Source organism: Amphiura filiformis, chromosome 15, assembly GCF_039555335.1.
Source record: "Amphiura filiformis chromosome 15, Afil_fr2py, whole genome shotgun sequence".
In the NCBI taxonomy this organism is placed as follows: Eukaryota; Metazoa; Echinodermata; class Ophiuroidea; order Amphilepidida; family Amphiuridae; genus Amphiura; species Amphiura filiformis.
In genome coordinates, this window is record NC_092642.1 from 12,441,934 (window position 1) to 12,468,833 (window position 26,900).

Genomic DNA, 26,900 nt, shown 5'->3' on the forward strand with positions numbered 1-26,900 from the left:
TTTTAAAGAAAAATACCCGAATTTAAAAGTTGCCGTTTACAGCAACTTTTAAATTCGGGTATCTTTCTTTCAAAACACTGCTGTATTGTTAATATTGAACAAAATTGGACAAATTGGGTATTAAAATGCGCGTAAATAAATCATCCTTCTTTTTATGTTAAAATATTGTGAAAACAATAATTAGTTTTGAAACTATAGGCGTACATGTATTTATAACAGCTGCGTTACTTTTTGTGCAGACTTTATTTCACAGGAACAACGCCTGAGTGAGGGCTTGAACATGAGACAATAAATAATTGATTATTCATGAGAAGAAAATCGCAGTATTGACCATTTCCGAACGGAAACAACGGGGAACACAAAAACGTTTCAAATTTAAGCAGGACCTAATCTTAAAGGTGTGTGACCAGATCGATAAACTTTTTTTAAGGAAGAAACCCAGCAAACACAAAACGTTTTCGACATCATTCGCAAAAGTTTATAAAAGGTTGTCAGAAAACGTTTAAATGTCGGGTTATATAAAGGGTATATTAAGGGTATAAAACGTTTTCATAACATTAAAAAACATTTTACGATAATCTACTGCCCAGCATACACAAAATGTTTTACAGAAAATGTATAAATGTCGGGTTATATAAAAGGTATAAAAACGTTTTAATAACATTCGAAAAAACATTTTTGAAAACTTGATACAAAAATTCTAAACAGAATGTTATTTTGGGGTTGAAAAAATGTTTTGCGAAAAATGTTTGCCCAAAATATTTGTAATAACGTTTTAAAAATGTTTCCATGACCTTTATATAACCCGACATTTAAATGTTATTAAAACGTTTTGAAAATAACATCTTAAGAACATTTCTGTGTTTGCTGGGTGCAAATATCTTAACATTGTGTTATTTAAGTGTTGACAAAATATTAGGCAAAATATGTTTGCACAAATAGTTGACAATAGCATTTTGAAAACATTTAAAAAATATTGCTGTAGTGTGTTTTCATACAAAACGTTTTAAAACGTTTTCATGATCTTTATATAACCCGGCATTTTAATGTTATTAAAACGTTTTTACCTAAACCAAAAGCCAAAATATAACTTATTTTAAATGTTTTTAAAACGTTTTTGTGTTTGCTGGGAAGCTCGTATTTGTCTCGTCACACTCTGGTCCTATTTACCCTAGTAAAATTTAATGCACGAGATAGGTTTCGTTTTAGATGGTGTGTACAAAAGTGGCACCCACCACCGAAAGTATGCTCTCTTCTATAAGTTCTAGTTCTATGGGACATTGTTATACACGTTCTTGCTCTCATAAATCGCTGGAGCAATACAAATTTGGTAACCCATCGTTTTATTGGTAGTCCTCAATGGAATATAGAGAACAGAATATCTGACAGCTCACCTTTAAAATTTATACTTTTTTACATTGTTTACACATTTATTACAGTCGTTTCATAGTATAAGAACTTGAAAGTTATTTATTGATCACAACACAAAATATATATTTAGCATAGAGTCAATATACAATGATATAAGCAGGTATCAAATTGATTTCTTCCTACAGCAGAACAATAGAACAAAAACCTGCAGTGAAGAGTTGTATTTGATTGACCATGGCCAAAAACTCTCTGCTCGGTAATGAATCCAATTAGAAACTACACATGGACATCCCACATGTCACTTCGAAAAATGTAAAAGTTGGAAAAACTGACTAAAAATGTTCAACATTGTGTAAGTTTTGAAAACAGGTTCACATTAAAAAACAAAAGCCAAATTAAAGCATGCAGCGACATATTGTATAACAAAGTTGCGCAAATTGTTGATTATCATGCTTACAAAGTTGCCTATTCATTGGCCTGTGATTTGGCCATGTCAATATAGGCTAGGCAAGAGGCAATTTTCCATAACATGATAAAATGTTCCACTTTTGCACACATCTTTATAGACACATGACTAAAGCCATAATATACACATCTTGTCACAGCAACTAGTTTTGGGACCGTGGCACTTTGTGGTATTAAAAACAACAAAATATTAAACACTATCCTGATTTAAATGAAATCCAAATTGTGCTTGTTTAACCTGAACAGAGAATGTGTTCCGCAGGTCACTTTCAGTAGATATCGGAGTATGATTGTTTAGTTCTCCAATTTTTTTCTTGGTCTAGGACTCAATGATCTTGGTCTTTGTGGACGATCACCAATCACAGATAAAGACGACGACTTCCCAGTGCTGCTGCCATCAGGTGGAGTCCGAGCATGCCTGTCTCTAGGGCGAGGAGTCCGCCTTGCAGCCTGAATCTTCACATTCCGGAAGAAGACCTCTGAAGTCATTGAACTGACATTGGAACTTTTTGAAAGGCGATTAAACACTGTTTCCGATGGTTTCGCACTGTTTTGTTTCCGTATGAAACTACTGGTTGGAAGCAGTGGCCTCCCACCACGATCTATGCTCATATCGGAACTGGAGTCCAATTTCACCCGAGTTTTTACAGAACTTCTTTTCAAGCGAGATATTTCCTCTTTAAGTTTATAGTCAACATGGGTATCCCTCGGTTTTTCTTCAGGTTTATTTACTGGTGAATTCTTGTCTTGATCATCAACTCCTTCTGAAGTCTGACCGATACTGTCTTTGATAAAATTACCGTCTGGTGCTGACTTTGTAGCACGTGACATGTTAAGTTTGGGTTTCATACCCATGCCGTTTGCAACAAGTCCTGTGATATCAGAAACAGAAGTTCTGCGGCCCTGATGGTCGGTATTTCCGTTGACACCATTCCTGCTTCGAACACGGGGAGTACCAGGAGATACAACTGGCGACATTGGTAGTAATCGTCCCTGTGTGTTTATTTGTCGTTGAATATGGAGCGCTTTTTCTCTTCGTAATTCAAGTCGATCTTTAGCTACGACACACATTTGAAGATGAGCTTCGCGAAGAATACGGTCTTCTTGACGTTGCAAATCATGTAGCTCGTGTTCTAACAGTCCTTGCTGGACTTTGTTTAAACGTGATAAATAATTCGTTGAATCTGGATCGATTAATCTGAAATCATCAAGCGAAGGCGAAACGCTGTAGGGTACGAGCACCTTCTTTTCACTTTTTGTTGTTGTGGAAATTTGTTTTGCCATTTTGAACACGTCTACAGTCTAGTACTAGTAGCTAACTCCCTTTCTTTCATGCAAAGCTGAATGCACAATATCCAATATGTTCATATAATGATGTTGTTGATTTAATAACGAAGTCAAATATATCCACGAAGATTCTAGATATTCTCGAAGATCGAGAGTCGAGTTACTTCATATTGAATTCTAACTCCAAGAAGATTATGGTACAGATACTTTGTGTCCAGTTTTAAAACATCTCCAAGCTCCGTGGTAAGTGCATCTGTGTATGGCACAACCATTTCCATGTATTTTCTATCTCCATAACACAACATCATCAGAAAGACATTCAAACATCGCACGTAACGATGGAAAGAAGAAGAAAACTCGAAACAGTAAAACGTCCACAAATTTTCCTCACAGTCACGAAGGCACCGAATTGTTTGGTAGTCCTGTATGTTGTTGTATGTTGTTGTATGTTGCAGGTCTTTAATTTGCGGGCCTGTAATTGTCCGTGAATTGGTAAGATATCGAGTTTGGCCGATAAATGATGCTGGTGTCATCAGGAAGTTTATTATTATTGTGTTTTCAGGCTTCTCTTATAATCTCATTAAACTGTAGGGCGCATCATTACATCATAGTGTTGTCGCGAGCGATGCGCGATCAATTTTTGGCCAATTAAGAAGACTGTACTTTCAAACACTAGATGAAACGAAACATCTCATTAGTCCATGATCAAATGCCCATTGTGAGCTCTATTTGACACCAAACAATAGAAAACCCACTTTTATTCAATCCCTTTCCAATATTTTAAAACTAAAACCAGTGATACATGCCGGTTTGTATTGATGATTCATGAAATCGATATTGATTTTTCGAGTGTCTAAATTGATACAGCCTTCAATTTTATTTTTAACACGGAATACTTGCTTTTGGAGAGTTAAATTTGTGCAATTTAGCATGGAAGACATGGTTTTAGAGTGTTTTGTTTGCGCCACCTTGTTGCATGGCAAGTAAAGGCCACCCGCGTACCGTTTAAAATTCCTGACACTTGAAATTTGACATTTGTAACATCGAGCAACAAATAAAATGAAAGACAACGCAAAATATTATCCCTTTCATGACTTAAACAAGAATTTGTCTTTAAAAAGACAAGTTCACGGATCAGGTGTATAGTAGGCCTATACTTTGAGCTACTTTGGTCTAACATTTAATATTCATATCTAACCTACTCTGCACTTATTCGACAATAAATAAGTGATATGAGGCTTAATAATGATACCTGCGTCTTAACTCTGGAAAACAATTTTTTAAGCGGAAAAATATGGGGTCTTTGGATGACAGAACATGTGCTGGTAATGTGGTCTTTGGGTGACAGTGATGGTGAAAAGGAGGGTCTTAATAGCCCTACATAGGCCTACGCGTTACCTCGAAAGTGGGAGTCCCCCCCCCGGATTTCAGCACACCACATCAAAGCTCCCATTGGGCGCCCATTCCTTTTTTAAAGGAATTTTTATTAAGCCACCTTCAGGAAACAAATTTGGCTATAACTGTCAAGAAGAAAATTGTATGCAAGATGCTTTATCACTTTAGTAAACAAATTATCCTGGGCAAATTACACAGCTATTTTGGTCTTGCTAGATTTTGTCAGGGATATTTGTCTCATAGCCCTGCTTTTATGAACACCAATTATTATTTTGTAACAGAAAATATATTATACAGGTTTATACATACATTGCTGGGTTATTACAAGAGTCAATAAACATTCAATTAACTACATGTATAGATAATGGACTTAGTTTTGTACAATATAGTTATATTGAACTTTTTCTGAAGTAAATCGCCTGCTGCATAGTTTTCTATACATAGATGGGTAAATCATAAAATAAACATTGCTGACCATGACCTGCCTAGTTTTGATTAACCAATCAGTTATGTGTATTGCCAGCATGTGATGGCTATAAGCCAATTGCAAACATGTCTTAAAAAAAGGGTAAAAATTTCCTACACTGAGCAGTCTCTTTGACGGGTTTAAGGGCTGATAGTCCTTGTCATGTGGGGCAGGATTAGATAAATGCATACAAACTAGGGTATGAGATATTAGGAATTATTTCCTAGTCTCTTAACCACAGGGTTGGTGGGCTAAAATAGCTATTCAGGACACAGGATATGTAAGGGATAAACTGTGCATATGAGATGTGAGGGCAAGTGGCATTATTTCACTGCCGTGAAAAAAAGCCACTTTAAAACGATCTTAATTAGGTGGTACTACACCCTTGATAAATTGTGACTATTTTTGCATTTTCTCAAAATATAATAACACACTGGTAACAAAGGTTATGGGCAATGAATCTAGTTACTACACTGGAATTTCAACAAGCGGTACGTTATTTATGATAAGAAAAGCGGTACCGCTAGAATGTACCTCATTTCTTAACATAATGAACTATACTTGTCTTGAATCACTGAAATTTCAGCGAAGTAATTGGATTCCTTGCCCCTATAATGTTTGTTACCAGTGTGTAGTTATTTTTGAGAAAAATGCAAAATTAGTCAGGGGGTGTAGTACCACCTCAATGTAGATGGTTATCCAACAAGTCGATGTTTTGAGAAAGGTTTTAACACAAGTCTCCACATACATAAATGAAAACCAGTGAAAAAATTCCACTGACCATCCAGGATTTGAACCTGGGACCTTCGGATCACCGGACCGATGCTCTACCAACTTAGCTAATGAGTCAGATGGAGAAGAGCAGTGATGTTATTATCTATAGGCCTTCAGTTCAATATTGAACTGAAGGCCTATAGATACGGTACATCCTAGATAGGTAAACTATACATTTTCTGATAATGAATCCTTTACCAGAGGAGTAATGTTCGACACAATTTGATGAAGTTTGAAATTTGACTCATGTAAAGTTTAATGACCTTTCCCCCACCACCCATGGGACAATATTTGTTTTGGGAGCAACTAAATTTGTGTACTAGGGACTTTAAAGATTACGAAGAAATATGTTAGAAAAATACATCATCTGTGTGCATGGGAACAATAGCTGGGAACTAGACTAAATTATATGGGATTCTTGGTATTTGGCATCCGTGCCATACATTTTTCAATTTCTACGGTAACAAATTCAATTATTATTAACACTACTACAAGTTTACTTTACTAAAACGGTATGAATTAACGGTTTAACATTTACGATAGCTGACAATTGAATATGCAACGTCGAGATAAAAACACTTTGGTGTTATTATATTAACGTCTGCAACGTTTCAACATGTTTATTACAAGCGTTTCTTTTGTTTCGGGATATTGTGATATCAATCAATTTTTGATTCAAAACTGAGATCTCCTGGAAACATGCATAATCATAATGCACAAAAATCGGACCATCCACCCAGTGGCGTAGCGTCGCAGATGAGCTGTGCACAAAATCAGTGATTTCTTTTTCTGTATCAAGCATTTCTATCTCACATGCGTTAATCATTGCTCGGGTCATAAGCATATGCCTGGATCCACCAACGTCAATTATGCCAAGTCCTAAGCTTTTTATTCACTATTGGGGGGGGGGGGGGGGGAGAGGTAAAAGCAGGGGCAGTGAAAAAGAAGGGACGGTGGAAGAAGCGGTAAAAGAATTATTAAAGAAAAAAGGGCGAAAAATTATGAAAAAGGTTTAAAAAAATTGTGAAACCAATGGAATTATACATCAAAATTTGTTGCTTTAGGTCACTAGAGGTTTGTTTTTTTGGCTCTTTTCTGCAGCCCCCGCACAGTGTCGACGCCCTATACGATAAATATAAATTTAATACTCCGTTACGCAAGAAAAGGAGTTCTATCTGATTGGCTAGCAATCGATCGCTTAGATCGCTCAGTATTGAACTACAAACTCAAAATGGAGCAATGTATTCAATTCGATTGAAATCGATATTCTATTATTGACGTAGAGAAAAAGAGAGTGATAGTGTGTCAATAATGTACATTGTATTTATAGATAGAGCACCTGGATTTTACATGCATTCCTTTATATAATTAATTTCTCAAACAGTTGAATAAATCACAATTTTAACTGTGGATTTCAAAATTGTTACATCAAAATTGCAGTAAAACATATCCACAGCAAAATACCGGTCCTCACTAATTAGTGTATTTAATTTCCAGTTAGTGTATTAAAAATAAAACCTGTGATTTACCTGACAACAAATAAAATGTTCTTGCAATAGAAATATCATATGGGATACTGATATGGTAGGCCGCAACCGCCACAACGTGTCCGTTTTCCTATACATAATACACAGTGCGCTCACCATTGACGCGTGACCTCTACAAATAGTGTATGTTAGAAGTATAGGCCATTGCCTAGTTAACGTCACTGTGTAAAAAATAACCGGCCAATATTTAAAGTATTCTCTGAAATTCTAGAAAATATAGTTTTGTAACATGTCCTAAATTTTAGCTAATTTAGGTGTTTGGAAATATTGGTACTTTTGTGTTTTAGGAAGGATATGTAAACGATAGATAACACCAAAAAATATGAAGAAATTATTTCTAAACCATGTTAAGTCTGCAAACCATTATGCTTCTCATTTCAAGAACGCTGGTTAACAATAAGCAGACTATTGTCTCATTTCGTAAACAAAAGCCCACACAGTATTGTTACCTGCGTTCGCTTTATAATCGTTCACCCAACTGAAACTATAATACCAGCTCATTGCTCATTGCACAGGTAAAACAGAAACAAGTGCAGTGTGTATTTAACCAGAGAAGATCTTATATAACATAGTTGAGCTGTTTTCAATGAGTGTTATCTTGGTTTAATAGCTTTTAATGGGTTTAAGTCCTTCAAAGGTCGTGGTGAATTCTACTGTAGACATGACTGCATCATGATTATTTTAAAGTCAACAACATTCAACAATATGATCACCGTGATAGTATGACAGTATCAGTACCGTGGGTGTCAGTGATCCTGGCATGACACAGTAGACAAACAAACACGCCACACACATGACACATGCATGCAAGGTAACATTGACTATACACTAATCAAACAATGGTATTGATCCTGTACAACTGGTCGTGGTTTATTTACATTCGATTCATTTAAAATCCCCAGAGTAAACATGAATTTTGGCAAGAGTTTTCTCTCTGGAACGAGGATGCATCCACTAGCTCCGCGTAATGAAAAGATCTAACATGATTGGTCAATTTAGCTCCGCGAAGCTACGCGTAGCAGCTCCACGTTGTGGCGGTTACGGCCAGCCATTATACTGATCATGCGAAAATCGTAAAAACATAGAATAGAAACAGTGTGGCAGGCTCTGTGGGAATCTTATATCGTATGCTTAGCCTGAGTCGCTCGGCCTATCTCGAACAAAATCACCATGCGTAGATGTTGAAAAACGTGAGGATTCATCGTACTATCACGGCAATTTTTGACGCGAAGATAGGTAGGAGCGGCCACGGTACGCCACTGTTACACTTCTATTATTGTTTTACTCAGTCAAGCGTTAGTCGTGCTTCGGGTCATAAGAATAGAAGAATACCTATATGCCCGGATCCACCAGTGTCAATGCCAAATCCGAAGCTTTTCTATTGTTATTTGGCAATATCCATTCAACCAAGATATATCTAACAATTAGTCACACACGACATGCAACTTGCAAGCTAAAAGTCCGGGATTCAATGTAACACAATTATTTATACACTACATAGGCTACGGCAGGATCCGATGCCGTATCGTAAGTGACGACACTTCAGTATATCCGCATCCGAACTTACTTCTTAATCGTTGTATTAATTTGAAGTACCCATAACATGGGATACTTTACCTCAGGTGCCGTGCAGGTTCTTCTTTATCACGTGTATCTGTGTAATTCCAATATTATTAATTGTGGCACAGGTAAGTTGACAACTTAATAATCATAATATTATAATCTCTCTCTGTGTCAGGTGGTCTTCACAAGAGTACGCCATCTCACTCGGTCTAGCTGATGCCAAGTGCGTTGCACCTTGCATTCATTGGTTAGAAACCAGCTTCACGTCATTTGTCCAAGATCATAGTGTTGGTGGACGTCCTCTTCCTCATCGGCCTTCCATAGCCCCTTGCAAAATTTGTTTTTCTACACCTCCATGTTTCCTGACAATATGGCCATACTACTTACTCTACTTCAGCTTTCTCTTCATTATGCCGTTTCTGATGGTTAGACTTGTACCAATCTTGTCGAGGATCCAGGAATTTGTCCTCCTGTCGTTCCCCCGGTCTTTCCATGTCACTTGTAGAAGCCTCCTGTAACACCACATCTCAAAAGCATCTACTCTTTTCCTATCATTCTTGGTCACAGCCCAAGACTCGCATCCGTAAGTATCAATGGAAAACACAGTTGCACGAAGTAGGCGTACCTTGAGGTCAATGGATAGGCCTCTGCTTTTCCATAATTATGCTTGACATACCATGCACAGTTGTCCTTGCAATAGCCAGTCTTATCTTAATTTCAGTTGTGCTGTCACCACTGTTGTTAATTATTGAACCCAGATATTCAAATTGCTTCACCTCCTCAATCTGCTGTCCATCTATCACAAACTCATCACTTTTCCGCTCTCTGTTTACAACCATCGTGACCATTATTTTTGTCTTCTTTGTGTTCAGGAGAAGGTGTTTTTTTTCGCTAGCCTCTTTGATGCGCTTCAAAAGATCAATCAGCTCTACTCTGCTGCTACAAATAAGAGTGGTATGATCGGCGTACCTCAGGTTAGTAATTCTTGTACCGCCAAACTTCACTCCACCTTCAAACCCCTCCAAAGCTGTTCTCATGTAGCCAATAATTATAATCCTTTTCAGGAGGACTTGAAGTTGACTACCGATGATATGCGACCATTAAAACATACAAACAACAAAAGAATTACGGTACAATAACAACAATTGTGTTCACCCCACAAATATGACAAATTAAAACAACTTGAGCAGCCAATATCTGTACCCTATACTGATTTACGACGTCATTTGTTGAAATTAGAATTGAAAACCCAAGGAACGAAGTCAAAAGTTGCCGCATTTTCTATCAATGGAAGCCTTGGCGCTAGTACTCTTGTTCGAGAACGTTTTGTGTACAAATCCAATGGGACAATCTGCATGTTTTGAATTTGCGTCTTCCTTGGGATTTGAATCCCCGCGTCTTTATTTAGTCTTACATCCGATCTGAAAGATGCAGCTATATTGGCTGTTGGTTCTATTATGGCTGGTAAATTGATTCTTTTGCCGTCTCTATCTAATTATATAGAATCCGTTTAATAGCATCTGATGAGCAAATTTCATTTTTTTTTATATATTAGTAAATTGTGATAATATTACAATTCATATGTATATCAATATCATGAGAAATATTTGGGCTAAAAATAAAAATAATAATTTGAGCTTAGAATTTCAGCGTGATCAAACCGAGACTAGCATATAAACCGTGTTAAGTCCACAAACTCATGTATCTGATTCCCCTGTGCGATATTGCAATGCTATAGTTATTATAGTTTCAGTTGGATGAAATATTACAAAGCAAACGCACAGTAACAATACTGTGTGAGGCTTTGTTTCCGAAATGAGAACAATAGTCTGCATATTGTTATGCACCATTGTTATGGTAAATTATAGTACAATTCATTGTTGCTAATGTCAAACTTGTCAAAGTGATTGTGATTGTGTCACACAAGTAAATGAGAGCATGATATAGTGTCCGCTTCATTTACTTACGTCATCAGCCCGCTGCCTTGAAAATTGATTTCGCTTCAAACGGGGGAAGAACACGTACGAGCCCGAAAAGTACCCACACAATTTCTCTTTTTTCAGGAGAAATACGCATAAAAAATTGCAACGAGTGTCAACTTGTAATGTAATAATTATTCTCTTCGAATAGAGATAAACTTGTTTTTTGCAATAAACCTGCCCTTTAATTTTCTCATCAGCATGTTCAGGCCCCTACAATCAGTACTGTTATCCAGACTTCGGTTGCTTGATTTGCTCTCAAATACTCTTTGATGATATACCAGTGAACCAATGCCTGGACGATACACATGGAATAACCATCTCGGAACCATTAAACTTGCAGCCTCAGTTAAATGCCGTTACACACGTTGAGATACTTGATGGTAGGGGCTGTACGTTTTGTGCCACAACGATACAAAGTAAGTTGTAAAGTGTAATTAAGAGCTTCAGGCCCAAAAATATGAACCAATCTCTCTTAAATTGCCCGATTGAATTTTCAATCTCGCCGTCCCAAATTAGGGACAAATCGTTTTCGACTGTATATTCATTCGGGCGATTTGAATTTTTCAAACTTCTTTTTCAATCAAAAGGAGTGATTCTCAATCTTTAACAATATTTTAGCGATTAAAGTTATGGGGCAAATCTTTTTCGATTGAATTTTCAGTAGAAAGGATTGTTTTTTATTGTTTTTCAATCTTTTGCCTTCCCAAATTAGGGACAAGTCCTTTCCAGATGAAAATAATATTGAAAATGTTCACTCTAAAACAGTTTGAAATCATTTCGATTTGGATTTGGAAGATACCTTCTCTTAATTGCGAACCACCAGCATACATAACTCGATGTAGAGAGTCTTTCCTATTCAGAGGAAATATTACAATTACACACCTTATTGCCTTTTAACAATAACCATTGACACTAGCACATATCAGAGAAGATGTAAGAAAAGGAGGGAAAACAGAATTATATCCTTGAGATAATCCCGTAGGTAATCCTGTTGCGCCTATTCATAGTCCTTTATTCTCAAGTGGTGGGTTAACCAACAATTAAGAATGAGAGGACATTCCTGAACCTCGTTCAGTTGGGGATGATTTGAAGTGACCGCCAATTATGACCATTTGATATTTAATACCAGCAATGTGAAAAAAAAGAAGAAATAATGTAGTGCCAAAATAATGTACCCTTTTACGGAAGGAGCAAAGTTTAACAAGTTATAACTCCGCTTCTGCAGTACGAATGTCAGCGGCGAATGTCAGGTTATTATGGTGGGAATCGATCTCGGTACCTCCCGGTTAAACAGCACTGTGCAAGACCACTAAGCCAACTAAATATCTGTTGGGAGATGTGTGACATCAATCTTTGATATTGCTTAAGGGATCTAGAATGAGCGTTTATTGCGTTTAGACAGTATTTTTTGTGGGACATGAGAGCACCTCAGACCTATCGAATTGCATTCTGAATACGAAGCATGTCTTTCTGATATCAAATAATTTTCATTTTTTGAAAATCACAATATAATACAAATTTTATTACAAATTATAAAAATTTGATATTTTTCAAATTTTTGATATATAACAGTCCTCGAAGTAAATTATATAAATCTAATGATATATTCTTAAAGTGTATGTAGCTGGGAGGAAAAGCCGACGGTCAATTGAACATTTTGACCTTTCATATTGAAGATATGGATTTTTTCCCCAAAAGACCTGTAATATCACCTGTAACATAGGTGATCATTGTTTACATGGTTTGTTATGGTTGGGATTAGTGTCCGATCTCTGTAATGTAATGTAAATGAAGCATATTGATATGCAGGAAGAATCGATCAGGGCGCTATATTTGTCCTATGAGATGTAGGGCCCAGTGGGAACTGTCCAAGCTGATTGTTCATTTAATATCATAATCTATTAGGGAAAGATAAACACTATTCAAAATATCAATAGATAAGAAGAAAGGGATTTAGAGATTTGTAATTGAGTCATGCGTGATTTAACAGAAGGTTCTTTCCAAAACCCAAACGTAATGTCTCATTCCAAACATATGCAACACATGTCATTGGGCTGTTTATCAGACAGCAAACACAAAAACGTTTTAAAAACGTTTTAAATAAGTTTTATTTTGGCTTTTGGTTTAGGTAAAAACGTTTTAATAACATTAAAATGTCGGGTTATATAAAGGTCGTGATAATGTTTTAAAACGTTTTGTATCAAAATACACTACAACAATATTTTTAAATGTTTTCAAAAAATGTTATTGTAAACTATTTTTACAAACATTTTTGCCAAATATTGTGTCAATACTTTAATAACATTATGTTAAAATGTTTGAACCCAGCAAATACAGAAATGTTCTTAAAATGTTTTTTTACAAAACCTTTTAATTAATAACATTTAAATGTCGGGTTATATAAAGGTCATGAAAACGTTTTTAAAACGTTATTGAAAATATTTTGGGCAAACATTTTTCGCAAAATATTTTTTCAACCCCAAAATAACATTCTGTTTAGAATGTTTTGTATCAAGTTTTCAAAAATGTTTTTGTAATGTTATTAAAACGTTTTTATACCCTTTATATAACTCGACATTTAAACGTTTTCTGTAAAACATTTTTGTTTACTGAGCAGTAGATTATCAAAAAATGTTTTTTAATAAGGTTATGAAAACGTTTTATACTCTTAATATTCCCTTTATATAACCCGACATTTAAACGTTTTCTGACAACCTTTTATAACCTTTTGCGAATGATGTCGAAAACGTTTTGTGTTTGCTGGGACAGTAGCTAGGTGGCAGGGGGTGCCCTGAACGCTGTCTTATGGGAGTGCCGAATAGTCGTCTTTGTGGCGCCGAATCGTCCTCTCCAAGCAGTGAAAGTAAAAGCGCGCATTTCAACATAATAGTCCTTTGAAATGCCGTTTTAAAACCAAAATTCAACTTGATTTCAATCAAATTAGTAGTACATGTATTTGGGCAAATTTTCTCGCGTTTCGTGCTCAATTGTTTCAGGAATAGGGGAACAGGGGACGCCATTATATTATATCCTTTCCACCCAGGCGCCACACAATCATGAAGGCGCTAAATCTGACAATAGCAACAATAGCGCAAAGGAGCACAAGTTAATGTGAAAGCGTGATTCTTGCCATAAGAGCACAGAATAGCCAGAATAGCATGATGTAACGCGAATATGATGAGTAGTAGGTAAATAACAATAGTAGAACAAAGGAGCATAAGTTAATGTGAAAGCGTGATTTTTAACATAAAGAGCACAGAATAACCAGAACAGCATAATGTAACGCGAATATGATCTACTTCAAGCCTGCTATTCACGCGATTTTGCGTTTTTGTACATCACCTACCGTACCTCAAACTTGTGCTATTCACGCGATTTTGCGTTTTTGTACATTACCTACCGTACCTTAAGCTTGTGCTATTCACGCGATATTGCTCATCTCGCTGATTCCATCACCTACCTCAAGCATTCATTCATTCATTCATTCATTCATATTTATTTGGCAAAAGCGACATAAAATAGTACAATGAAACATACAAAAATTTAACACATTGAAAAGCTGCACACCAAAAAGACACCAAAATGCCGAATTGCCAGGATGACCCATAAAGTCTAGCTTCCTGTGTAGACTTAATTCCAATGGGGTCCCACAAAAGAACAAAAAGATGCCTGGGAGCGTGTGAAACAATAAGATAAAACAAAGGCGGGGACCTAAAGGAGTAAGCTACACAAATTCAGCAGACTCATGGGTCATAGCAACTCTAGCCAGGTATTTTTTCATAGCATGTTTATAAGTACATTTGTCCAGAATGGATTTGATATGCGAAGGTAGGTTATTCCAATCAAGAGTTGCATGGTAGAAAAAAGATTTTTTGGTATTTGAACCAACTCTTGGGACATGAAAATTCCAAGAGCTTGACCTAGTGGCATGAGAATGAATATCAGAAATTTTGGTAAAAAACTGGGTAAGATAAGAAGGGCCCTGTGAATGGAAAATATTATACATGTGGTTGAGTCTCAGCTGCCTAGCCCTGTTTTGGATATCTAGAAGTTTAACTAAGTCAAATTCTACCTGACCAACATGATCTCTGGGAGCTAGGTTCAAAATAAAACGAATCATCTTGTTTTGAATAACTTGAAGTTTGTGCTGATAAATTTTGGACAAACCAGTATACCATGAGGTGCAACAATAATCAAGATGACACTGCAGTAATGCAGAGCAGAGATTTTGCGAAGCTTTTGGTTGAAAAATTGAGAATGTCTGTATAAAAATTTGAGCCGGCCAGTAGCTTTCTTAATGAGAGAATCGACCATAACTTCTCCAGAGAGATGTTGGTCAAGTGACACCCCAAGATATTTTATGCAGGGAGCTGGTTGAATGGTATGATCATTGTATGAAATGTGAAAGTTGGATGCTTTTTTAAGCTTTCTACGTGAGCCAAATAAAATCAGTTCGGTTTTACCAACATGCAAGGATAATTTGTTGTTGATGAGCCAGTTGTTACAGGATTTCAAATCTAAGCTAAGATCATGGGCAATCACATCCGGGTTTGTGTCTGAAGATATAATAACACTATCGTCGGCATACAGGAGCAGCTTGTTTTTTACCGACATAGCCATGTCGTTGCTATAGCAAAGATAAAGCAGCGGACCAAGCAGGCCCCCCTGTGGAACTCCACAGGAGAGCTGCATAAGATTAGATTGAATGCCGTCAACACTGACAAGTTGCTGCCTGTTAGAAAGATATGATTTAAACCAATCGGATTTGATGCCCATGGCCTCAAGCTTGTAACAAAGAATGTTGTGATTGACGCTGTCAAAAGCTTTTTGCACGTCCAAAAGAAGCATGCCAACATAATTACCCTTGTCAAGTTGAGACCTAATGTAATCTGTTAAAAAGATCAGACAAGTTTCTGTAGAGTAGCCAGGGCGGAAGCCTGATTGAAACTGGTAAATTAAGTTTTTAGAGCTTAAATATTGCTCCAATTGAACATAGATACACTTTTCTAAAACTTTTGAAACTGTACTCAACAAACTGACAGGCCTATAGTTACCAACTTCCAAGCGGCTGTTTTTTTTTTGAAAAGTGGGATAACCTTGGCAATTTTTAGATCCTGGGGAACAGTACTGGATTCAATGGAGAGGTTCACTATGTGAGTAATTAGAGGAGAAAGTTGTTTTGCACCGTCTCTCAAAAATCTAGGTGCAATATCATCCAGGCCAACAGCTTTGTGAATGTCAAGGCTGGATAGCTCATCAAAAATATAATCTTCATCAACACACCTAAGATCAAACTCAGAGCTGGACACATCATTACTCAAGTAAAACCTCTCAAAAGAATCAGACCCCACCCCAAAATCGTTACTCACTTGCGGTAATTTGTTTGTCAAAGCATCAGCCACAGTAGTGAAGAAACTGTTAACATGATTACAGACAGAAAGGGTATCTGATTGTAATTCCCCATCAACATTTAAAACAATTTTCCCTTTGGATTTAGATTTAGAACTATAACCCAGATTTTTCAGGTGCATCCAAAGTTTTTTGGGTTCTCCCATATTTTCCTCAAGTTTACTTTTAAAGTAGTTTGCCTTTGCCTTCTTAATTTCTCTCTGAATGGAATTTCGGAGAAATGCTAAGTCGGTGAAAGAAACTTCATGGTTGCCTTTCTTGATAAGTTGACTGGTTTTGTCCCTCATCCTAATTTGTTCAAGAATACTGGAAGTCATCCATGGCTCTGTACGTTGTTTAATGCGAACCGTCTTTCTTGGGGCAACGTTGTCAATAATGCCAGTCAGAATTGATCTAAAATTAGACCAGGCTGTGTTGACACAGTTACTGGTAAGGACAGAGGACCAGTCAGCATTATCAAGAAGGCTAGTGTACATATCGACATTGTAGTTTTTCATGGACCTTAGATTTACAGTGTTATGACAAGAGAAAACATTCTTCACACCTTTCCTTGAGCAAAAAATCAAAAAGTGATCGCTTAAACCAATGGGTATTACCCCACTTTGACAAACTTTTGTGGTGTCGCTACAAAGAATGTGGTCGATTAAGGTTGATGATAGCGACCCTGACCGTGTGCGACCAACTCTGGTAACCTCCTTGATAAGTTGCTTAAAGCCAGTAGATTTGCAGGTGTGAAGGTATTTTTTTGTCTTAGGATTAGGTATAGCCGGATCAAGGAGATTGAAATTGGTATCTCCCAAGATGTATGTTTCTTGGGTAACACATAACGAGAGAACATGATCAAAGAGTTCAACAAAATCTGTCTGATCGGGTGGTCTGTAGATACAACCTATTAAAATAGGTTTTGATTTAGGTAGTAAGATATCTATCCAGACCCCTTCCAGACCGTCAACCTCAAGGTCATCACGTGTGTTAAAAGCAATATCAGACCTCACATATATGCAAACCCCCCCTCCCTCACGGTTACGATCTTTGCGAACAGGAATATATCCGTCAATGTTAATTTCCGAGTCTGTAAATGTTTCATCCAACCAAGTTTCTGAAAATGACATTATAGCGATATTAGTTTGTTGTGTTATTATCTTAATTTCTGAAAGTTTAGGAAATAATGATCTAGTGTTCAAATGAATGAAGTTCAATCCTTTGCGGTTTAGGCAGCTAAAGTCAACTTCAGCGATAGGTGGGAGATCTAAAGCACATGTCATATCCTCAAATGTCTCTGGTTCAAATTCACACAGCATGTGCTATTCACGCGATTTTGTGTTTTTGTACATCATCTACCGTACCTCAGGCCCGAAAGTCCACCACACCAGCGACGCCACTTGCAAATAAGAAATCACTGTACACTTTTCTATTACAGTTGGTTTTGATAATATGTGTTCGAGAAGGCGTCGAGACACCAAGGTGAGGGCTGTATGTTCAGGAGAGGGCTGTATTCACGTACTTGAAGGAGGAACACTCGATGTTAAGGTGACAAAAATAGGACCAAATGCTGCGAACGTCAGTAAGTACTTTAACAGGTTCCATATTGTCCGGTTCTGCCATATCAAGGGCGTGATACTGGGCGATACAAAATTTAATGCTCACATTGAATAAATGTGGAAATTAAGATTAGTCTTTTCTAGTACATGCGGTGTCCCCGGCGCGGCGTCGGACTCACGGATCTCTCGCCATACGCAAATGAACAAATACAATGGAGGAGTTCCGTATGCTATGCAAATTAGATAGAGCTCTTTTAAAATTGTACCATATTCAAGGAGAGCTGGCAAGTAGTGATGTAACAGGGTTAATTACCATAGCGATGGGTTCACAGTATTTTTTAATGTATTGCCTGCACTATACGCAGGCAGGCTGCACCCAGAAGGTTGGTAATAAACATGGAGAGGAAATAAATTACGTAACACGTTGTTCCTTTGTGCCAAATTGATTTGCCGACAGGCTATTCATAAAAGTGGTACCATTGTTTCGAACATAAGGGGTCCGCCATTGAATTGAAAACTGACCCGACAGCATTTAATGCTTAACCTGGCAGGTACTGTCAATAAGTGATGAATAGACAGCAAAGAATAAAATGATAGGATGGAGAGTGAGAGGGAACGAAAGATAGAATGAGAAAGAAAGAAAGAAAAAGAACAGAAAAAGAAAAAGAAAAGAACCCGGATCAATGATTATAAAAACTAAATCACAGCAGAAGGCAGCCATTTGATGAAGCCAAAGCCTTTATGGTAAGGAAGGGCACGACATGGCCTGCAGAATTCCCTGTGTAAATCGAATGCAACTTTTAGTGACTATCACTCATTTTGTGGACCGCTCTCTTCCGAAGGGCATTAAAACGACACCACTTTACGGATATTTTTGTACTTGCTGTCAATCAAGAATAATGTACACATTACGTGTAGGCTAAAATTTAGTAGGTGGGGCATCTGCAAATGGTCGTACCTCCCCTCTCTGTCCATAACTTTGGTCAGTGGAGTCAGGGGATTTCAAGTGGGTGATTATTGATTGGCAAGTGACATATTTGGGCATAAGTGCAGCCCACCATTCAATGTGGAGGATGGACTAGACTTTATTGATTTTGCTGGAGTAATTTCCTGTTAACCAGGTTTAAGTACCACAAAGGTCGAATCAAGTTTGCTATGTAGCGTAACTGCACTATGATGATTTGAGTCTGTTATGTATTCTTTTTTTAAAATCTTTCTTGCCCGGGGTTATGGGGCAAGAACTTGTCTGAATGTACAAGAAAATAGTGCCCCACCCTGCCGGGACAATAGCAGGGGCTGTAACAGTTTCCAAAATTACGTCCCGCCTACGTCCCCGCTGGTCCCGGATCCGGGGGCAGGGATTGCAACTGACAGTCGTATTAATATAAACGCGGGGGAAGTATATAGATGGCAAATAAAGATATCGATATCAAGGCTTTCAGACTCTATCCGAGAGCGTTACTTCAGTTTGGCAATGCAGATTGCCAGCAATGCTGGTTTCATACTTTCCTGCCGCTTGCATACCGCGTTGATGACGAGTTTGCGTCGCTGCGCAGTCGCACCAGAAACGCTAGCGGTGACCAGCGGCAAGCCGATAATTTATATCGATCCTCCACCGCTTTGTCCGAAGCAGCAGATCGCTAGGAGTTGAATTCAAGTCAACTCGGGAGCGGTGTCGATCTGAACTATGAGAAAATGTTACGGCGATTTTTTTTGGCCAATGAACACAGAGCGGTGCTGAGTGGTAACATTGCGCTTTCAGAGTTGTGCCACTGCCGCTCAGCGGCGTGCTGCTCCGCTTGCAGAAAAGTGAATGAAAAGTGCAAGCGGCATGGTGAAGCGGCCGAAAGTATGAAACAATTTTTCCGTGTAATAATAAGTCTATAGATGTAAAAATGAAAGACCCAGTTTCGAACACTATTTTCTATGGATGGAGCAACCTAAACGGGAACACAGCCTTGCGTTAAAGTTGACCAAAGAATTGATAATGCAATGTTGTTAATGTTCTTTTTTTTCTTTTAGCTTTATATTCAACTGATGTAACGGCTAATTCTTCATCCAGTACCGATTACCAATCAGTAAATACGGTTCTCGAATTTGTTGAATACGACAACACGATCGTATCAACAATTAAAAGCACAAACAACAACATCATAGATGGAGACCGAAGTTTTCTACTGACTCTATCAAATGCCACTGTAGGATTCATTCAAGAACCCAGCATTAAATGTGTAATAATCGTAGATGATGAAGGTAAGTATTCATGAATTGCTGGAATTTCAAATGTCTCGAAAGCTGTGTAAGGGCCAGTATCCATACCCATGACTTTTTGTCCATCTAGAAAAGTCTAGTCGTACCACCCCCCCCCCCCCACTACGGGCCGCCGGGGGACACTCGCATATGAAAGTGATGTATCTGTATGGGCCTCTACCGAAGTATGACTATCATGTTAGCTTGTTTTTGTTTCTTTCAAAAACAGGGGTTCATTTTTGTTTCTTTCAAAAACAGGGGTTCATTCAATGTGGACTGATAACGATTGGGGTAATTGGGTGGTATATTTAACTTTTAAGCGGGTCAGTTGCCTGATGAAGCCTGGTGGTTTCAGACGCAACGTAGCAATTCAAAACTCTGTGATTCTAACGACTGGATGACTGAGAATATTCACTACTTCCATACATAATTTGAGAATCATATCAACCATACTTTAACCTCCTCCCTAAAGCCCTTCAGCAGTTATAGCACTGCAGTGTCAAACATCAAAAACTATTATACTAATATTTTGAATCAAATCAAATTCTTCATTATGTTATTCATATTTGTATTAAAAACACATTTTGACATTGACTTTATATAAATCATGTTTTTGTTTGGATTCTCATCAGTTTCATTTCTTTTTCTGTAGGTCGGTGTGGTAGTTGTGGTAGACGACCCTGTTTACCAAACCAACCGGAACGGTAGTAAAATTTGATTATGGCAGCCCGAAAACGATTATTTCTGAATTTTTGACTGATGCCTTGTAATTGTATGCCTCCTCATGTTGCTTTATGGTTTAAAAAACATGCCAAATGCCTTCCAAAAAAATCGGGTTTTTTTTGCATTTTTAAACGGATTGCCAAAAACATTAAAATGACGAGTATTGATAAAGTCGTTTTGTGTTTACATGGCATAGTGGGAAAAACAGCAATTTGCACAAAAGGTCCCAAATCAACGCAGTTGCTATAAAATGCGTAATCGCAGTGGTTCAGACTTTGGGGCTCAGTTTTGGATATGGCATCATAATAAAGTCTGCACAAAAAGTAACGCAGCTGTTATAAATACGCCTATAACTTCAGAACTAACAATTGTTTTTCATAATATCTCAACCACTCCTCCCTACGTCATACATAAATTCTCCCAGCCACATTTCCCTAATATGAATCCCCCCAATATAAAATTAAACAAAGGAAGTAAATAATGTGCAATAAATTAGCATTAAAATGTTTTCTTATTTTAACAGCATTCTAGAAACTCTTGCAGTTTGGCGAAAAGAGGAGTGTATCTCAACATAAGAAGGTCGATTTATTTACTCGCATTTTTATACCCCATTTGTTCAATGTCGTTCAACATTAAAGCGCTCCACAGACTTCGAGTATTAGACGTACAATATTGTATGTAACATATCTACGTTATTTAATCTATTGCCATTCTATTTCCAGTAATGTTTAAGTTCTAACGAATGTTTGATGACGAAAAATCGATAATATGTTACATATAATATCTAGCAGAAATATATTATTGATTTTACGTCATCAAACATTCGTTAGAACTTAAAAATAAAAAGTCTGCATACTGCTTTACACCACAGTATTGATTTTAAAGAAAAAATCCCGAATTTAAAAGTTTCAGTTTATAGCAATCAATGGTAATCACGCAAGCATTGTGGCACGTAAACTCGCCATTATCTTCGCGCTGCCTTCAAATCAATACAGCGGCAAGTTTTAAATTCAGGTATTTTTCTTTAAAAACACTGCTGATGTTGTTAATATTGAACGAAATTGAACGACTGGGGTATCAAAATGTCCCCCTTTACCCCTTTAAGCGTACTTTAGTAACATAATTGTATGTGAACAAATTTTAATCTTCCCCCAGAGTAGGCCAGTGCACATAAACGTTGGAAAAAAACACTATTGCATCCGGCTGGTTTTTTTTCTTCAGAGAACTAAAGTATAATAATTTTCATAATTGTATGTCCCTGAATTATTTACCTTAGATTATGTTGCTATTGTTAGCAATGTTTATCGCTAAGTTATCCTACATTTTTTTTATCATGGTTTGCAAATGCATACTTAATGTTCAATTAAATTTATACATGTTAGATACAAAGTTTCAATTATTTATATTTGACAATGTTATCATGTTTTGTAAGATGCTACGAAGGAAACGCCTTTTCACATCAGTGGACCGAACAGGTTTTTAGCTAAAGAATTCGAACTTTGAATACATAGATTTGAATACTTTATATTTTATTCAATTTCGCTCAACTTTTATTCCACAATGTTGCTGTGGTTTTAAGTAGGTCACTGGGTGCGAATATTAAATAAAATGTAATTAAATATATTACATTGAGACATTAACATGACATAAATGTTGCACCTGTAAAAATTGAGTGAAACACGTTAGCTCGTAGGATGTGAAAATGTGTTTATTTCATTACATATAATAAAGAACATTACAGTATTCAATAAGCATGATGAGGGGTCAATTAAGACCTTGTTGATACATGGACCTTTTAATCGCAGTGGACATTTTCCACTTTGGTTGTTAGAACAGCAGAAATAATGTTAAAAAGGTTAAACAGCAGAACTAATGTGTACACGAACAAGGAAAGCGCATTACAAATATATTTTTAAATATTATTAAAATAACCAATTAACAAAAATGTCCGAGTTGATATTCATATGTTGTGATAGATAAAAAGAAATAAAGATTTAACTTCAACACTGCACTATTTTTTTGCTCACCTGGAACGTTTTCACTAGCTCGACTGGCATCTTCAGCAGATGGTGATGGTAAAATGTCGTTAACATGTTTCCATGTAATTGTTCGTGGTTCATTAATGTTCAACAGCATTAATAATGTTCAAAAGCAGAAACAATGCAAACACAAGGAAAGTACATAACAAATATATTTAATATTAAACTAACTAACCAAATATAATTTACGCGTTCAAACATCTTGTTCAAATAATGTTCAAAAGCGGAAACAATACACAAACAAAGAAAGTGGTTTCAGATGTCAAGTTCATTTTACCATCGAAAAATAAATAAACAACAATTACGTAGAACGGTCACAAGGGCAAGCTCGGAATACCAAACTGACAAAACTGACAAGGAATAAAAGATATATAATTTATGCAAAATTTGCATGTCAGATATAATATTAGTTGTTAAACAGAATAAATAATTAAAAAAAAATGTGTAGGTACGGTGTTCCAAAATTTAGATCAATAATTGGTTCCCGATGTAAGAATGATTCTTTTTATGTAACTAGTGTACCTGTAGCTGTAAGAGCACCTGTTGCCGTGATAGTGCTCCCGTGATATGGAGAATTAGCAAAGTTTAAAATGTAGCTCCTGGATGACCGTTGGCCTTGATTTTAAGTTTTACGTGTTCCCCTCATATCAAGGATTCCACCCACCAAGTTTGAGCCCGATCGGACAAAGTTTGAAATTTGAAGCCTCCGTGTTGACCTTTGACCTCGGTTGACCTCAATTGTATTTTGCGCATATATTCCCCTCGTATCAAGGATTCCACCCACCAAGTCTGAGCCCGATCGGACAAAGTTTGAAATTTGACCCCCCCCCCGTATTGACCTTAGACCTCAATTTTATTTCGGGCATATATTCCCCACGTATAAAGGATTCCACCCACCAAGTTTGAGCCCGATCGGACAAAGTTTGAAATTTGACCCCTCCGTAATGACCTTTGACCTTGGTTGACCTCAATTTTATTTCGGGCATATATTCCCCTCGTATCAAGGATTCCACCCACCAAATTTGAGCCCGATCGGACAAAGTTTGAAATTTGACCCCTCCGTAATGACCTTTGACCTTTGTTGACCTCAATTTTATTTCAGGCATATATTCGCCTCGTATCAAGGATTCCACCCACCAAGTTTGGGCCCGATCGGACAAAGTTTGAAATTTTGACCTTTGACATTGACCTCCGATGACCTTTAAAACTACCCCATAAACGTGGAATGCCCGATACCTATCTATATCCGAAATATTGGAACGATGCGTCGAAGCGCGGCGAAACGCATAGCAGCCAGAAAAATCACTAACGGAGCCTGTAATAGATTGAGAACTTCTTGTAGTTGAGAGCAGTTTAAGTGATGAAAACTGGGATCAGCAATTTTCTCTATTTATTGTAGTCACATCCCTGCCTGTTTAAGCAGGTCCACTGGCGATTGTAGGGCCTATATGCTTTATAGCATGTATAGAGCAGAGGTAGGTGGACAACACTTACAGATATCAGAATAAAAATAAATCGAGAAGCAAAAAAACAAACAAAACAAAACAAAACAAAAAACAACTATCCTAGTGCCCTAACGCCTCGAACCGAGGCTATTAAAGCCAGTAGCCGAAGGTGGGGGTTGCGGGGTTCGAATGCCATAAAATCATTGTAACAAAAAAAAATCTTGAATGAGGTGTGTTTTAACAATTATACTTTTGTTGATTTCAAGTCTTTGACCATGCAATAAATAGTAAGATTATTATTACCTGTAATCAATCTACACTTTGAATGTTGGAAAAAATACATTTTTTGCGCAATCGTATGTATATAAATTATATATTTTTTTACTTTAATAAAAGAATTGGCAAAATAATTATCATAGTTTGAAAATAGGTTAACATAAGTTCCAAGCATCCCTTACATATGAGTTATCTGATCTGTTAATATTTCTTTACTTTTAATCAAACTCCATGCAGTAGGCTAAGTAATATCTTTTAAGCATAATTTTAAGCATAATAGATACAAGTTGTTTTGATACAGAGTTGCCATATACTAATTCACATTTATCATGTTTATTGTGACAGTTTCAGAGGGAAAGTTTATACTCTTAGAACATGTAGAATAAGAAGCTATTTTGATCTTTATGCCAATAATTCGTTTCACTTTATTTCTTCGAGGTTTTGTGTGGCATATCTCTCAGATTTGGTCAAAAGACAACATCACTACCGCTAAAGATTGTGATAACATAACACATTACAATAACGATTTATACGATGTAGGCACTTAGCAAGCAAAATATACAACAATCTTGCAGATACAACTAATACAAATATCAGAGTCGGAAAAATATGATGAGAACAAATAACAGATCTCGAATAAATTACGTGAAATAAAAACAGATGAATCATGAACATATCATGAAGTAATTTATGTTATGATATGAAATGGGAAACATTCATAATTTTAGCTTCTATTGGGTACATAATACGCAATTTGTATGCATATAAGGTGTTTCATTAAGCTCAGTCTTTTATTTGAATACGTTATATACACTGTAAATTTGCCAGAACACATGGAACGCGTTCATTAATGTAACGGTTTTTTAACACATGACACGTGTTCAACTTATTTAGAGAACACTAGTGTTAATGTAGAGGACACAGGTGTTATTACCCCAGAACACTAGTGTAACATGTTCTAATCCTTTAAACTCTGGTGTTCAAAGTTACTATCTATGAACACCTCGGACACATGAAAGAAATGTAACAGTTTTTTAACACATGACACGTGTTCAAACATTGATTTTCAGAATGCTGGTGTTCAACCTTTATTTATACATTTTCAAAATCTCATTACTCGACAATAAACAAATGCATGGTAGTATAAACAAGATAATGGCGGTGTTCCGAAGAATTCCGATGAAACCAGAGAGTTTTTAGCTAAGGCAAGTCCAAGGCTCGAACCCTCGCCGATCTTATCTCCCGGCTGACAGCGCAACGCATTTTAATGCGATTAAAATTGCTCGGCCATAGTCACCCTCTGGTGTCTCTCCTATGCTTGTTCATCGCTGTCAACAGATATACGGGCTCCGAGTCGCTCCCAAAGTTGCCCTGAATTTCATTTCCTTTGGGCCCCCATGCAGAATGGTCGACAGAGTGGTATTTGCCCTAAAATTTGGGCATACGAAGCAAGCCTGAAAATGTTTCAAGAATGGCACCCCTTCAAAAACTTGGATCCGCCCCTGTTTATAGGCATAGGTTTACTGAATTAGACCTTCGTGAAATTAAATGTTTATCTTTTCCCTTTCTGTTTCTCTCCTTTCCAAATTTCTCCTCTTTGTTCTCTTTTCTTCCCCCACTTTTTTGGGGGAGGGACGCCCTGATTCCGTGCCTGCTTGTTTAATGACATGTTTAAGGTAGCAGTTCTCAAACTATTTCTGTATACATCGGGCCCTATGAAATGAGGCTTTCGTGAAAAGGGATGCTGAAGTGTTGAGTGTGGTCAAAAGTGCGAACATTTTGAAATTTTCCCCTGAAAGTGACTGCAAGAAAGAAAAGCTCTAGCATCTCTTATCTACTCTACATTTTAAGCACGGATTTTTAATTGTCACTGCACTGATTTTTAATCTCACTGCTCGAACGTGCCAGGAGGCACGTTAAAATAGCCCCTGCAACCAGGCGGCGGATGACATGATCGAGCCGGCAACTCGTGAAACCGCCCGGCCGTATGGCATTTTCCATATAGGCCTACTCGGTTAGTTTTGTGGGGTTCATTATCGAACCCCAACGGTTTTAGCTTGTATTTATATTATTTATCAACATAGGCCTATTTGTTTGTGATATTTCAAGCGTTTTAAAATTTCAAAATAATCCCATTCAATTACACGGTTGACGATGAAAATTTACTGAATTTAGGGACTGCACGTCATACACCACCTGCCTGCAACTAGCCCAGAAATGCCGTACTGCGCATGTCAGCAACCAATCACAGTAAATGACGTAGGGGTTTTTAATATTATTATTATTCAAATTTTATTTTCCACCCTTTTTCCACATCAGTCAATTTGCACATACAATAATACATGTATACATGTAAATACAATGACG

The 26,900-nt window shown here is 37.1% G+C and overlaps 2 protein-coding genes across 2 annotated transcripts; one reads left to right on the forward strand and one right to left on the reverse strand.

Moving 5' to 3' along the window:
- Window positions 1-1,441: 1,441 nt before the first annotated feature.
- LOC140172128 (uncharacterized) lies at window positions 1,442-3,520 on the reverse strand. Its single transcript, XM_072195469.1, has one exon. It carries the CDS (start codon window positions 3,118-3,120, stop codon window positions 2,131-2,133), a length of 990 nt encoding a protein of 329 aa, XP_072051570.1. The 5' UTR covers window positions 3,121-3,520; the 3' UTR covers window positions 1,442-2,130.
- Window positions 3,521-8,763: 5,243 nt separating this feature from the next.
- Window positions 8,764-20,857, forward strand: LOC140172129 (uncharacterized). Its single transcript, XM_072195470.1, has 5 exons — window positions 8,764-8,993; window positions 11,048-11,266; window positions 17,680-17,823; window positions 19,823-20,053; window positions 20,703-20,857. Exons 1-5 carry the CDS (start codon window positions 8,909-8,911, stop codon window positions 20,756-20,758), a joined length of 735 nt encoding a protein of 244 aa, XP_072051571.1. The 5' UTR covers window positions 8,764-8,908; the 3' UTR covers window positions 20,759-20,857.
- The last annotated feature ends 6,043 nt before the right edge of the window (window positions 20,858-26,900 follow it).

Coding starts and splice junctions, on each gene's coding strand:
- LOC140172128 (XM_072195469.1), bottom strand. CDS start 3,120: ATGGCAAAACAAATTTCCACAACAACAAAAAGTGAAAAGAAGGTGCTC.
- LOC140172129 (XM_072195470.1), top strand. CDS start 8,909: ATGGGATACTTTACCTCAGGTGCCGTGCAGGTTCTTCTTTATCACGTG. Junction 11,267..17,679: donor TTGTGCCACAACGATACAAA/GTAAGTTGTAAA, acceptor TTTCTATTACAG/TTGGTTTTGATAATATGTGT. Junction 17,824..19,822: donor ACCAAATGCTGCGAACGTCA/GTAAGTACTTTA, acceptor TTTTTCTTTTAG/CTTTATATTCAACTGATGTA.